Below are 16,089 nucleotides of genomic sequence, written 5' to 3'. Positions count from 1 at the left end.
GCCCGATCACTAACCACCACTCTCCTTGGTTAGCCTCTGTGCCCCACACACAGTTCTGTTGGCTCATGCTGCTGTTATTCCTTTGGCTTGAAATGCTATCTTGCGTATCTGCTAGTCCAAATCCTACACGTGGAGTTCAAGTGGCATAACTTCTAGCTAACCTTCCCTGATGGCCTTCACAGAAAGTAATTCTCCTCCAATTCGTACTCCACTTTGTGTTACCATGTGCGGATGTGCGCACACGCGTGTCTTCTATTTTTCAGAATGTCCTTGAAGATGGTGCTTTTTTATTTTCTCTTTTCTGTGTCTCTCCACAGTGTCTGTGATAATGCCATTGTGGGATACAGAAAATATTCCAGAAATGTTTACTAAATGAATTTCTAATTCATTTAGATGAATTAGAAATTTCATTTCTATTTCTAATGTTATTTCATTAGAAATAATGAAATAACACCATTTCTAATGTTATTTTCAATGATCTATAAACTGACAACTAACCGGTAACACATATAAACCTATACCTGAAAAATTTTATCTATTAAAAAAAATTTTAAATGCAAGTGTGTAATACAAGAAAATCAAGGCCTAAATTGCATGTTTTGAGTCTGGCTTTGGTATATCCAGTTTTCTTCAGTCGAGCTGCACTGGTATCTGTGCCATTTAAGGACATGGACTTAGAAGTCCTTGGAACCCGCGGCAGAGATGCCCAGGGGAGGCGTGTGTGAGAGTTACCAGGAAGGTGAGTGCAGCACCGCTTGCATTCTCCATCAGTCTGTTTCCTTTGCTCGTCAGAGGACTAGAACTATCCCATGGAAGGAAATATCTCTACTCCCCGAGACAGTCTATTTCAGCACCAAAATTTGCCGTTTTGTGCTGCTTTGATGGCACTGTCACTAGCATCCCCCCCTGGAGGTATAAAAGGCATCTCAACTGGAACACATCTGACAGGCCCAACCTGTTGTTCTTGCGGTCTCTTTCCTGTAGGCAAAGGGTAATCCCACCTGTGCAGTGGCTCCAGCAAGTCACCCTGGGAGCACTCCTGACTGCTCCCTCCCCCCTTCCCCACTCCGTGCTCTCCCCCTCCTTACTGTGGAAGCAACAAGAAGTCCAGTCAGCTCCGCCTTCAGAACATTACCCAAATCTGATCAGTTTTTACCACCTTCAGCGCTACTGCCTGGAGCCCAAGCCTCTCTCATCTCGAGTCTAAAATCTTGCAATAGCCTTTAGAGTAGTCTCCCTACTTCTGCCTTTGCCTTCAAGTCAGTCTATTCCCAGCACTAGCAGACAGAGATCCTATTCAAATGTGAGTTGTAACACGTCACTCCTCTGCTCAAACCTGTCAAGCCTCCCGTACTCCTGAAGCACCAAAGCAAAGCCCCTTCAAAGGCCTGGACACACCTGCAGGACCTGGTCCACCTCTGTGCTCCCTTTCCTGGCTTTATCTCTTCCTCCCATCATCACTTCCAGCCGCACTGACCTCCTTGCTGTTCCTTCAAGGAGCCGGGCCCCCTCCTGCCTCGTTAGAGCCCTTTACCTGTATATTTCTGGCTTCAGAGCTATGCTGCCAAGGGCAAAGATGGCTGAACGGACCCTTAGATAGATTTAGGCACGATAAAGTGGGCACCTTCCAGCGCTGGCCCATGGAAACTCAGCGGAGTGGTGCCTGGAGTGTGCCGTGTATGCTATGAAGGATCAAAATCACTGAACGATGAAGAGGAGAAGAAACAGTGAAACGGAATTAGAGAGTTCTTCAATTACACTTCTCCAGTTTCTTTGTCCCAAGATATAGATTGGTCTTAAGGAACTCAAGGGACAATTTATATTTGTTATGCTTAAGAACAATTCACATTCACTGCCCAATTAAAATATTCATGCTTTTACAAAACATCAAAAGAAAGAATATTTGATATTGCTCCTGGAATATAAGTCAGCCCCAAATGTGTCAACGGTATATTGACATTTATTTCAAAATTATATAATTCTAAAGAAGCTTTTTGTTATCTGAAATATCAATCTTGAAAAATACATCAGTGTATATGTGTTACACTTACAAAAACTGTAAAATGTCACTATTTGACAAGCTAGAAAATGTCTGAAACTTAGTTTTAGCTGAAGAAAATTTAGGGTTACAGCCTCAGTATTCCTGACCAGTGTAATGTTTGATAACCATATACCACTGTTTTCATCACAGTGTGTATTTAATCAACACAGAATGGGACAGTCCGTACAATTCCTTCACTTAAAGTCAACGAAGATGTTAGGAAACTCCTTATGTTATTCTAGTGGTGCTTGGACATACGGCGAGATAGTTAAATTGCTCACTTGAAAAATTCACACATCTGGAGAGTAATTCTATGTCCACCACCACCTTCTGGAGATTAAATGTAAGGGCGGGAGCCGTGGGTTTCAACATGGGTTTCCGCTGCCTGTAAAAATTTGAGGCGGGTATCTTACCTTTTCCAGTGTCATCTCTGTCTCGGCTGCATGCGTCTTTTTCAGCTCTATCTTCATCTTTTCTGATTCAGCCTTCAGCTTGCTGACCTCGGCCTCGTGGTCCCTCGTGGCCCTCTGCTTCTCCTCTTCACGGAGCAGACCGAGCTCTACCAGCTGCTGTTTCCGCTGGGAGTTCACGTTAATCAGCTCTTCCCTCAGTTTGTGAACTTGGGCCTCCATGTCAGCAATAACCTTTTTTTTTGAAAAATTAAAAAAATGGGCAGAGGCTATGAATAAGAAAGTCATAGAAGAATCATGAAAGACTAACAAAAATGTCCACTTCTTTCCTCCCTTCCACTTTTCTTCCTCCTTTCCTTCCTGCCTTCCTTCTCCCATTCTCCAATCCCAGGCCATTCCGTCATAGCTCAGATGTAAACACTGTCTAGAATGTTTTACCATCGATACCGCATTTACCTTTGCTTCAAATATATATGTAAATGGAATATTACATGTAGTATTCTGCAACTTGCTTCTTCAGTCAACACTGAGATTCATCTAGAACTTGCTATTTTATTTTTGTTTTTACTTCATTGATTTCTGCTCTTGTTTTTGTGTCCTTTGTTCTACATTCTTGGATTTACTTCATATCCCTTCTTCTAATTTCTTATTTTGGATATTTAACACATTTATTTTTATCCCTCTTTTTTGATTTATAAACACAGGACTCTAGATGCTTCTCTAATTACTGGTTACATTTAATCACAGGTTTAGACATACAGTATTTTCATTGACATTTAGTTCAAAACATTTTTAGACTTCCACTGTAATTTTTTGACTTATGCATCATTTAGAAGTATGTTTTTTAAGTTCTCAAACATATGGGGTTATTAGTTTTCTAGGGTTGTCATAACAAAGTGCCCCAAACTGGGTGGCTTGGGACAACAGATGTTCATTCTCTCACAGCTCCCCAGGCTACCAGTCTCGAACCAAGGTGTGGGCGGGCCTGGTTCCTCTGGAGGCTCTGAGGGAGAATCTGTTCCAGGCCTGTCTCTCAGCCTCTGGCGCTTGCTGGCAATCCCCGCCATTCCTTAGATACAACACTAAGGAATACAACACATTCCTTAGGTTTGTAGATACAACGCTCCAATGTCTGCCTCCACCTTCACATGGCTTTCTCTGTGTGTCTGCATCTAAATTTCCCTCTTCCTATAAGGACATAGGTCATCTTTGATTTAGGATCCACCCAAATCCAGCATGACCCTACTTCAGCTTGATTACACTGCAAAGGCTCTGCTTCCAAATATGGTCACATCCCCAGGCTGGCCTGACCTGCAGACTAAGTGTATTCCAGGGAAGGAGCTGCAGCCTGGGGGGAAAACCAGGAAACTTCTGTAAGAAGGGGTGATGGGGTGGTGGTGGTGTTGGAAGGATGCTTTACCTCTCCCTCTTGTCCCTCTCTTTTGTTGCCAGGGGACAACCTTATCTGTCCCATTGCCATGCTAGAAGCAAGAAACCAACATGGGGTTGCTGTGATTTGGGTCACGCCAAGGCAAGCAACACTTTGCCGGGCTGAGGAGTTGAAAAGACAAAAGCAGATTCATCGGAACTTCTCAAGCACTCACTCTGCCAGACTCCCGCCTCCACACTTCCACTCTTTAATTTATAACTATGTATAGCTCACTTCTTATTAGGATCTGTGATGTGGAAGCCACCATGATGAGTGGCTTGCAGAAAAACACTTTGCCTAAGAGAGTTTAGACTATGAAACCCCAGCTACACACACGCACGAGCCGTAGAGCAGTAAGAGAAGACCGAGTGCCATGAGAGTACAGAAGAGGGAGCAGCTACTTTGGGCTAGGGAGGATTCTGGAGAACTGAACAAAAGAGAACACATCTGAGATGAGAGAGAAATAAAAATTACGGGCAGACTCACTCATGAAGAGCGACACAAAAATCTTAAATGAATTATTAGCAAACTGAGTCCAATAAAGTGTAAAAATATGTAATCGTTACATTGCAAAAAACACAAGGGCAGTTTAACATTTATAAAAATCTATAAGTGCCCATAAATATCAAATTTAAATAAGAAGGAAAATCTCGAAGCTATAAAATTTACCAAAACTGACTAGGAAAAAAAATGGAAAATATGAGTCATTCTATAACCATTAGAAAAATTTAAATAGTAGTCAAAAATCTTTCCAGAAATGAAATATCGAGCCCAGATGGCTTTACTGGCCAGTTCCACCAAGTACTGAAGGAACAACTCACTCTGATATTAATTCTCTCAGAGAGTAGAAAAGGGGCTATTCAGCAACTTAATTTACGGGGCTAGCATAACATCAATTAAAAAACATTTTCAAAACAGAAGAATCTCAGGTCAACCTAAAAATTATTAGCAAGCTGAATTCACTGATAATATAGCATGAAAGAATTGAAAAGGACAATATTGGTGTAACATTAGAAAATAACCTATAATATGATTTATTCCATTAAAGTATTAAAAGAAAAAAGCAATTCCATGACAGAAACTTGGAGCAAAATAGGGAATGGAAGAGACTAATCTTAACCAGATAAAAGGTAGTTACTAAAAGCTCTGCAGTTTTGATCTGTTCTTTATTGTGAAGCTTTAAAATAACCCTTTAAAAATCAGGAAGAAGAAAAAAATACCTACTACCATTACTTGTATTCATAACTTTATGACCAAAAAAACTGTCTTTAATCATGGGTATTAGGATTTTCTATAGAGAAAATGCAAAACGAAGGTACAAATTATTAGAAATAATAAGAGAGTTTCAAAAAGGGTCAGAATAAAAGATTAATGTTAACAATCATTTGTCATTTTTATACACCAGCAAAAAATAATAAAACACCATTTACAATGATAACAAATATAGGACTCTCAGAAATGTCTACCAAGAGATGTACAAAACTCTGCAAGCCTTTTGGAAAGGCATTAAAGGAGATCCAAATGACTGAGAGGACCGTAATTCTCCTACCGGAGAGACACGAGGTGTGACATCCCACACCACACATTAGGACCTAAAATAATGTCACTAAATTTAACACAGTATGGTATTATCACAGAGCAGCAATTTTCCACCTTTTTCATCTCATGGCACACATAAACCATAATTACTAAATCCTGCACCACACCAAAAAATATTATATATTTTTTCCAGTCTGACAAAAATAGGTACACTTCTGACTGATTTACAAAAAAAAAAAAAAATAGTAATTACCTACCCTTTTTGTTCCAAACTGACTTTTTAAAAACTCAGGTGCCTACACTTGTATATAAGGATTTTTTGGTCCCAAGAATTAACAGACCAGACACAACCTTACTGTGCGATGTGACCAGTGAGATGCAATTCCATTAAATGACCTATACACTTAGAGTTCAAGACAAGGCGTTCACACTGGATGGCTACTGTTGTGTTGGCTGCTGTCATTTATTTGACAGTCTAAGGGAAAAGAGGTCGGGCCCCTGACTAAATAGTCAGGTATTGCATGTTTTAAAAATTCTTGTGGCACACAGTTGAAAATTGCTGTCATAGAGAATAGAAAAACTTGACTAATGGAACATAATGGAGAACCTAGAAACTGGCTCAGGTGGGAGAGAGCGGGCATCACAGTTTAGTGGGTAAATGATGAACCAGTCTAAAAACTGTGCTAAGACATTAAGTTATTCATATGAAGAGGAAATGAAATCAGATGCCTCCCTTACACAACAGACGAAAGTCAACTCTCTCCATTCGTAGGTACATACTCAAGACCAATAAAACATTTCTCCACATATGTGGGGATAGTGAGCCAATACTACCGCGGGGTAAAAGACAACGGTTGCCTTTGGGACAGGGATGGCAGGAATATGGGAAAGGAAGGGCGTGCAGGCAAAGGCAATGGGTTTAATAATGTCCTAATTTTTCACTTGGGTGGTCACTTCACGATGCCCATTTTGTTAGTTACACCTGAGTGCTTATATACTTTTGACAACTGGACACGACATAAAAAAATCTACATCCAGGTGGTAGGAATAATTACTCAAATTTTACTATGATAATTATTTTTAAGGTTTTTCTATTTTTTATGAAAATGCAAATCTCTAATGACAATTGTCCCTTTTGTCATGAATATTTCATAGGGGACACTCAATTGTAAAAAAGGTTAGTTCAAAATAATATATTTTCTTTAGAACAACATTAATAGGCCTAGAATACATTTGAATAATGTATGGTTAATATTAAGGCCACCAAACTTATTATTTTAAATTATATAAAACAAATCAAAAGAATTTCTCTATTTTTATTATGCTGGACATGGTAAGTATATATATGAATTTATGCTTACATATTCAAAGAGAACATATTATTTGAACTTTGTGGTATTTTAATCTTCTAATGTTATTTTATAAATAACACATGCAAGAGAATTTTCCCATCTATTGTAAACTCCCATAGGAATTCTAGCATGAAAGAGAGTTTCACCTTGTAACAAAACATTGTCTCCCAAAGAAAAACGCATGAGAAATAATGATAGATGATCAACATGTTACTAGTGAATTAAATATAATACTTAAACACAAATCAGTTCTGTTTTGAAGCAGGACAACTGGCGTGCATCGAACACCCCAGTTCAGACAGCAGTAGGGTCAGACAATATGAACAAGCAGGATTAAAATGAAACCAAATGATACAGGGCAGGATTGGAAGGTTTGCATTCAGACTCGTCTGAGGCAGAGGCATTCAGAGAACCGTGAGTACCTCCAAGTCAACTCTTGCTCTGACATAGGCCTTGGGTCTTTCAAGACTTTTGAGCGTGACGTAGTACCCAGCTCTCTAGTCAGCTGTCAGTCATTGGTTTTTCTGTCCATCTGTGTATCCACCCCTCTATACACGGACTGCCTCACCAAATCACATTTTAAAGAGATGAACAATCTATATCTATTCATGGAGCTTCGTTGTCCATTTCCAAAGAGCTGTGTTCTCATTTACCTGTAAAGTTGATCAAGGAGGAAAATCCTCAGAGGAAACTGGAATCACACTTCGAGAGAAAAAGTTCCAGTTCCTGATCTCCTCCTCACTGGCAATTTCCTTCTGCAGTGAAAGGGCAAGGAACCTACGAACAGGGACCCTGCCACCACTCTCCTGCCTTCCTTAGATATTCTTTGGTTGGTCACATAGGTCAGAATTAGGAAGAAGAGCATGGAAGTAGATGACCTTTGGTCAGATACTATTCACTGCTTCATACAGACTTGAAGAGCAAGACGTCACTGATTTAACACACACCTCTGTTTCTCATGGATGAATTATGGGTGAGTGCAGAGTGCGAGGGCCGAGGCATGCCTGCTGGTCTCTGTCAGGTATAGGGAAGGGCAGTGCAACACTATCTCCATCTTTATTGATTCAAGGAAGTCATACCTAAATGCCACAGGAATGAAAACCCCACAGATGGGTAGAGGTTTGAAGAAATGGTCTTCTAATTTCCTGCCTCGTTACATCAGGCAGAAAAGGTCAGAGTACTTCTGTACACATTCCTGTACTTAAGGGGCCTTCTTAGGTATTTCTTCACCTTTTACTCACCCAGTCCTTTTATTTTGCCTCACACGGGAAGAACCGGGCAGTCTGTCTGCACGGTTTGCATATAATTGAGATGAACTCATTGTAAGTATCCCATACAGCATGAAATGAAAGTACTGTTCAGAGAAGGGAAAATTGCTGTGTGTACATTTACAATACTTTAATCTTTTTTTGAAGATTTTGAATATATTCCAGGGCCATAAAATAATTCAAGGCATTATAAACCCAATTATCACTATGAAGTTATAGAAATGTATAAGGTTTAAGTGATTGGGGGTACCCTACGGTGACCAGCGAAAAGGACTTAGATTTCCCCAAATTCCAAAAGAACCACACAGCTCTGGGGTCCCACGCACTAAACCACAGAGTGGTGCTGCTGACCCCACCAGCACTGCGAAGCTGCACTGTAAGAGAGGACAGGGGGTGACACACAGGAAAGGCAAGAAAAACTTGAATTTGGTTAAAAATTTAGAACAATTAATATTCCGTTTGAGAACATGCTACAGGGGACTTAGATCAAGAAAGGAAAAGTATTTTTACCACAAAAGGAAAGAGTACTCCAGGGAGGGCATTTTAAAAAAAAGAAGAAAGAAGGTAAAAGTACAAAAGAAAAGCACCCATTAATTTAAATGCCTCTCTGGAGAAAAAGAAGTAGGACGTGTAATGAGTCACATGAGCTGGCAGGTGTTACGGCTGCATTTGTTTTTTGTGAGTAATGATAACACTACTCAAAATTCATAGCTGATGTTGAAATTTCTAGTTTATTCTAGAACCACCCAAATCATCTAATTCAAAATTATTCTTGAGGGAAGGGAGCAAAAACCCATAGCAACTTGCTTTTAGATTAAGTTACAATTACAAGAAAAAAAGATTCACAGCACATTGACCTATTTGGGAAATTTGCAAATGAATGTCTACCACACTGAAAATAACTATGGATAAGCATTTATTTTAGAAAGGAAATTATTTAATTAAAAGAAGCACAAAATCTAAGTACGTATACATTTTCTAGATTCAAGTGGAATTATGACAGTGGAGATACTTGAGAATAACGACAGTAGAAAACACTGGGGTCAAACAGCACGTGGTACTCTCATCTGAGAAAGCAACATGTAAGCATTAGAAAGCTAGCGCGGATGCACTGTCCACAGCGCTCCACAGTGCACATCAGGGCTGACGACCCAGAAGACTGCGTGTTGGGAAGGTGTTATTTGTAGCATCTAGAAACACTTAAAAATTTCTTCTTGACAGAGTGTTTGCAGGAGTGACAGGTAACCTATTTGGCCTTGGAAGAAGAATACAATTCAGGCTGAATTCTTCTTCACTAGAAACTTTCTATAAAGAATGACATTCAAGTAACTGGAAAGCAGATTTTCAACACTCTCTTCATTTACTATACTTTCCATTTCCAAAAAAAGCAAAACTTTGACCTAGGTTTCTTACCACTTCTTATTAGCCACTCTATTTAAACATTCTGTCCACACTAGGGTCACAATAGCTTATATGTTATACTAGTGCCAATCAGAAAACACTAATTACTGTGCTAACAACCATATGACTTTACTGAAGCAAAGTTTTCAGTTTTGGGGCTGCTTACTTAAACACAGGAAAATCTAGAACACTCTGAAGCACACATGGCTGACCTTTCAACAACAGGCCAAGGAAAGGGGGAAGAGCCCGGGCCCTTATGAAAGGTGCCACTGACTCAGTGACTGCCTCCGTCGGAAGGGACATGGCGCGTCCTCCCTGACGAGCACCTCTAACAGCATCTCCTCCCAAGTACGCATGTTTTTTCGTGCACTGTGTGTGCTTCATGCCACTAATTCTTTAAAAATATGCAGAAACAAATACAAAAGGATCATACAGTATGTTTTAAGTCTGTGTCTTGTAACTACTAGAATCACATTTGTAATTTAAGTGTACATTAAAAATTTACTGTAAGTCTGTCTTATCTAAAGAAATAAATGTCAAACATTACTATTGCTTTCACCTCCCCCCCCCCAAGCACCAGATTAGGAGTGAGAATATGTATAGTTCATTATTCCTTTCACTAAGTGCATAAAATAGTGTCATTCTTGGTAGATCTACTAAGAATTGTGAAAGAAGCTCAAGTATCCAGTCTAAAGGGAATCCATTATTCCAGAGCCTTTAAGGCAATGATGGTAAACAGCTCCAGCGTGGTAGCCCCGCATCCTCCCCAGTCAACCGACCTCAAAGGACGGCTTTACTGTCCAGGTGGGTCTCCCCGAGGTATCTTAGCTGTCAGAACACCTTGCATTATGTTTAGGGTACAGAGTCGGTGGGTGCCTCACTTTTCATCCACCTCACTTGTGAAGGCACCCCGGAGGACTTTGGCATCAACACAGCAACCCCATGAGACTGGGCAAGATTTATTGTAATAACTTGTACTTTTGCACATGATCTGTTACTTGTGGCTTTTACTTCTCTGTTCAGAAAATGAGTTCACTTAACATTAAAAGATATTTTGTGGGCAAAGCCCCCCCACTAAATCCATGGAGATATTATTTGCCTCTGCTAATAATATATAATATATATTAATTGTTAATTTTTTAATGATTTAGCCTTTTCACTTTCAATTAGATTAACCATTTTGTGGGATTTTTTAGAACAGCATAGAGATATTAGATACATGATGTATAACAATGATATAAAAAGGAAGGTTTAAAACTAATTTATAGATGGATTTAGATTACCACTTTAAGGGTTCATTAGACTAAATATAATGTTAAACTCTTTTCCATATTCCATTCGGGTCAAACTAGACAGTTATGAAATCTAAATAAAGTTCTATAACTTCGACAATCAGTTAACAGACAATCAGTGTGTCTGTAACTTAGCTACAGACACACTGTTCCTAATTACAAAACTTTTAAAACAAAGAAAAAAATGCTACCTAGATCAAGATCATGGATACCAACAGGTTTTTTAAAACCCATAGAAAAATGCTATAAATAAATACAGAGATGAATGAAAAAAATTAAATGTTTCAGTGAACTTAACATTTCAATAAATACATGAACTGACTTTTTCCCACTAAATACTGATAAATATCAAACATGTTTTAAGGTTGACAGTTTTGTTCCTCAGTTAAGCTCTGTCCGTATAACTGAGTATAACTTCCGCAGTCAGTCAGTCCTCACCACGTGGCCAGTGCCTGTTGAACTAATGGTAACCTACAGTTGCCAGTTGTACTTACTCAGTGTGCCAAGCAAGGTCACCTGACAATACCCGAGACAGATGATTTATGAGATCATTTCCCTTTTTATTAACTAAAAGGCTCAGAAATACCTTTCATCCTCTCTCTTCCATCTAACCTCAAACACAAGCGTACACTTGCCCAGCCACTCTCTGATCATCCCCCGCTAAGCGGGGCAGGTCCAACAGAGCTCTAGCCAAACGAGATCTTGCCTCCAAGATAGGCTCACAGCCATGAACTTTGGTCACCTGTCTAAGTCTTTCTGTCACCCTCAATCTCTGATGCTTGTTTGCTTCACAGTCTGGGGTTTGGATTCCTAATTCTACACATGTTCCAACATTAAGGTTATTACCTGTACCCAAAATCTGTTGGGTTAATTAGACTCTTGACTTTATGTATAATTACATCCTTCTTATCTCTTGTTTCAACAACCTGAACCCATGAAGTCCATTTCCTGACCTCGTGACCTGACTTCTTTATCCTAAAATGGACCAACTTGAATTTCTGACCCTCCTAATAATTTTTAAGGTCCCTTTTAGTGCTGAGTTAGCCAGGTATCCGGTCTCCTCCCTCTGCCATGTCCTAGGGTGTTGATTTCACTAGACATTTTCAGGCTATTTATTCAGCCATCAATCCCCCCAAAGAAACCAGCAAACCCTAAGTAAATATTTATTTGAATGAAAATAAGTACCTGAAAAGTATTGAAACAGAAAGACATGTTGCTATGGATACAGAACTCTATGACCTTAGTTTTATTCAATGCAGTTCCAAAGTAAAGTAGCCAATCAGGAAGCAGAAACTTAACTAAGAATCTGATCAAAGAGCCCAGAAAATACATATTACTTTTATTAGCAGAAAATTATATAAAGGGTGTTTTTATTGTTTGCTCAGTAAGAGATGCCCTGAATATGGGTATATACCCCATAACAATTTCAAAAGTCATGAGAAAAAATTCTTTTCCCAGTCTGTATGATCATAATTGAACGTATATAATAAAGTGGATCCTGTTAATTAAATTTTATGCATAATACAAACCACGTCACTTAAATAACTCTCTGAATTTCAATTATACAATTTAGAAAACCATTGTGCCCATGTGTGTATTCTATATGATTCAAAATTTTATAAGCCACTTCATACACTTATTTGAAATTCTTACAATAAAAATGTTGGTGTCATCATTCTCATCAAAAATAGTAAAATGGAACTCTAAAAGAATGGATTAAGGTAGCGATTTTTTCAACCTTTTTCATCTCTTGGCACACACAAACTAATTACTAAAATTCTGTGGCACAGAATTTTTAAAAATATACTTTTTGCTGATCTGACAAAAATAGATATAAATTTAATTCATTCACACCAATGCCTACTGTTGTGTTGGCTGTTGTCATTTTTCATTTGACAGTCTAAGGGAAAAGAGGCCAGCGTCCCCGTCTAGACAGGTGCTGCGTGTTTAAAAAATTCTTGCAGCACACCGCTTGCAAATCTCTGGATCCAGGTACTGTGTCAGTTCGCAAGCATTGCAAGTAGTGACCAGAATCGGCTCCCAGGCGCTCTCACTTTTCTCATCTGCTCTATTAGATGGCACTTCAATTAAAGCTTTTGCTCTAGAACTCATAGAAATTTTGCACAGAGACTTAGACTCAAGTGACAACGGCACTTTCTTAAGTTTTTAATTAAATCTTCGGTGGCCATTATTCCTTATGTTTTATTTTACAAAGAGTTGCTTAACCTTTGTTAAAAGGTTATTCAATTATAATGGCAATGCTAAAGAAATCTAATATAACATTAGCGGGGAAAAAGCCCACGTTACCTTTTTCCACATGGAGCGATTTCCCATGCATTGGTGAATTCCCTATCTGAAATAATATCATTTTAATATAGACTGATATTTTGTTTCTCGCTCAAATTTTATTGCATCATGAAATTACATTTCAACAAGATGTTCAAGATTTATGCAGAAAGTCTTGCCTCAGTCAGACTTGTATTTATTTCTAATAATATTTCAGTGTTTCATGCAGTTTCCATTTCTCTGAGTGCTCTTCTAAGTTCTCCTTCCAGTGAGACTTGATATCTTTAACTTGGTATGATACTGACTACTGTACCCTGGGGGCCGTCTAATGCGCTTTCCATGCTGATGAAACTATGCCTGTGTTCTGTGTTATTCGCTTTGGCGACAGGAAAAAAAGTGTCACCCTTATTTAAAGTATGTGTGACCTCGACTGTGGAGCGTATATAGAGTTTTGGTATGCCTTTTAAGTCATTCATTTCAGTAATTAATAATTATCTGCATCTTCCTAACTCTAAACGGTACATCCCTTAGTTGTACCAATGACAGAATCCCTTACTGACCAGTTTCTAAGAATACAGTAAATGACAGAACCATAAAATGTTTCATGGGACGCCAGATAATTGAATTCTGAAATAACAGATACAAGTCTTCTGAATGGCTCCATATTTCTTGGAAAAGGTGCATTCTAAATGTACTAGTCAGGACTCTGTCCAATCCATTTGTAAATTGATTCTGTGAAGCGCCTCAGGAAACAAATATTAGAGTAGATGAAAACAGAAAAAGAAAAATTAGGCCATTGTATTGACAAAAATTTTCTGTATGGCACTTTCTTAAATGTTTCTTTAAAATTTTTTGACATTTCATCAGATTTATTTATTTTTTAAATATATTTTATTAATTATGCCATTACAGTTGTTCTATTCCCCCCTTCATTCCCCTCCACTCTGCACACCCCCTCCCCCACTATTCCCCCCTTTAGTTTATGACCATGTGTCTCAAGTTCTTTAGATTCTATATTTCCCATACTATTCTTGCCCTCCCCCATCTATTTTCTACCTGCCGTCTATGCTACTTATTTTCTGTACCTTCTCCCCCCTTGTCCTTCTCCCACTCCCCTGTTGCTAACCCTCCATGTGATCATTTCTATGGTTCTGCTCCTGATCTAGCTGTCCTCTTAGTTTGCTTTTGTTTTAGGTGTGGTTCTTAATAACTGCTAGTTTGCTGTCCTTTCACTGTTTTAAAATACACATAGTCGGACAAACCAGATGGTATAAAAATGTTCTTAATGTATACAGTGGAAAACTACTCAGTCATAAGAAAGAATGAAATATTACCATTTGTGACAACATGGGTGGATCTTGAAAGTATCATGCTGAGCTAAGTAAGTCAGAAGGAAAAAGACAAAAACCATATGATTTTGCTCATATGTGGGATACAAAATGGAAGGCAACGAATAAAAAAAGAAAACAAACAGACTCATAGACACAGACAACAGAAGGGGGTTAACTTTACAGTGACGGAGGGACACTACGGAGGGACACTGCGGACCTTGGGCGCTAGGCACACAATATACTGCACAGATGACGCGATATAGGATTGTGCACTTGGAACGTACAGGATGCTATTAACCAAGGGCTCCCCGATAAACTTAGTTTAAAAAGTGCTCTTAATGAAACATTACTGTACCGTTTATGTTCCCATCTGGAATCCATCCCTTCCCCCACATCCAGGTTGACACATTTAACCCTTTCAGTTGTATTTTTAACTCTGCAGATAATGACCTCATGTCATTATATATTTCATAAATTATTAATTTATTCACCATGCATGAAAGATAAAGATTTAGCTTCCTTATACTATCCACCTTCTTTGAAAGATAGCTGCTTTATCATTTTTAGTTCCTTAATTGGTTACCTTTAAAACTTTTTTCCAGTTTTATTGATATAACTGACATACATTATATAAGTTTAAGGTGTACAACATAATGACTTGATATATGTATGTATTGCAAAATGATTACCACAGTAAATTTAGTGGCATCCATTACCTCACATAGTTAGTTATTTTCCTTGTGATGAGAACTTGTTAAGATTTACATTCTTAATAAGTTTCAAATATACAATACAGTACTGATAACCAGTCATCATTCTGTATATTATATTTCTAGAACTTATTTATAACCAGAAATTTGTATCATTTGACCATCTTTCACCCAATTCCCCCACTCTGCACCCCCCACTTGTGGCAATCATCAATCTGTTCTCTGCTTCTATGAATTTGGGTTTTCAAAAACTCCACATATAAGTGAGATCATACAGTCTGTTTATCTTTCTGCATCTGACTTATTTCACTTAGTATCTAGATCCTTCCCCCTCTCACCCACATCTGCTCCGATGCAGACCGGACCCTTTCTGCACTCACTGTGCGTCCATTCTCTGGGATGCCCCCCTCTCCTCTTCTCCTATCTGGATCCATTGTTCCTTGAATCCTTTGTATTTCTCTTTGATATTTACTCCTTCAGTTTTACTGACGAACAACTACAGGCAACTTACAAAGAAATGCAGGAGATAATCTTCTCAAATCCTTGCACGTTTGCAATGTCCTTCTCCAACCTTATGATTGATTGAACACTGGCTTAGGTCTAGAAATCTGGTCTGAAACAACTTCCCTTTCATAGCTCTAAGGAAGGCATTACTATGTTTTACCACTGATTACTGGAAATACGATGCCAATCTATATATTGTTCCTGGTAGGGGAACTGATTTTTCTCTGGGAGGTTTCAGGATCTCTCTTATATTGCCTCTATTCTGAGATTTAACAATAACATAGGCAGATGTAGGTCTTTGTCACTCATTATACTGTTATTTACTAGCCTCTTCAATGTGAAGACTCACATCCTTCAGTCCTGTGAACTTCATTACTATTATTAAATTGATAATAATTTTTCCACTCTATTTTCTGTGTCTTGAGTATCAGTTAACTATTGAGTGTCTTGGCTTAATCATCATCTCACCTTATAAAAATATATTTTACACTCATGTTTTTGTCTCTGTTTTCTGTGCTCTACTGTG

General features: G+C 38.6%; 1 protein-coding gene across 2 annotated transcripts in view; it reads right to left on the bottom strand.

Moving 5' to 3' along the window:
* The window catches only part of CEP112 (centrosomal protein 112), a 336,669-nt gene that overhangs the window by 141,949 nt on the left and 178,631 nt on the right, over positions 1-16,089 (bottom strand). For both annotated transcript variants that reach the window (XM_037128107.2, XM_053657443.1), the window contains exon 21: positions 2,455-2,685. In XM_037128107.2, coding sequence (XP_036984002.2) covers positions 2,455-2,685 — 231 coding nt within the window. The remainder of the gene's footprint in view (positions 1-2,454; positions 2,686-16,089) is intronic.

The sequence above is a fragment of the Artibeus jamaicensis genome, unplaced genomic scaffold (assembly GCF_021234435.1).
Source record: "Artibeus jamaicensis isolate MK-2021 breed Jamaican fruit bat unplaced genomic scaffold, CSHL_Jam_final contig_1998, whole genome shotgun sequence".
NCBI classification, from domain to species: Eukaryota; Metazoa; Chordata; class Mammalia; order Chiroptera; family Phyllostomidae; genus Artibeus; species Artibeus jamaicensis.
Note: the sequence above shows the minus strand (reverse complement) of the source record. Positions and strands in the feature narration are given on the sequence as shown.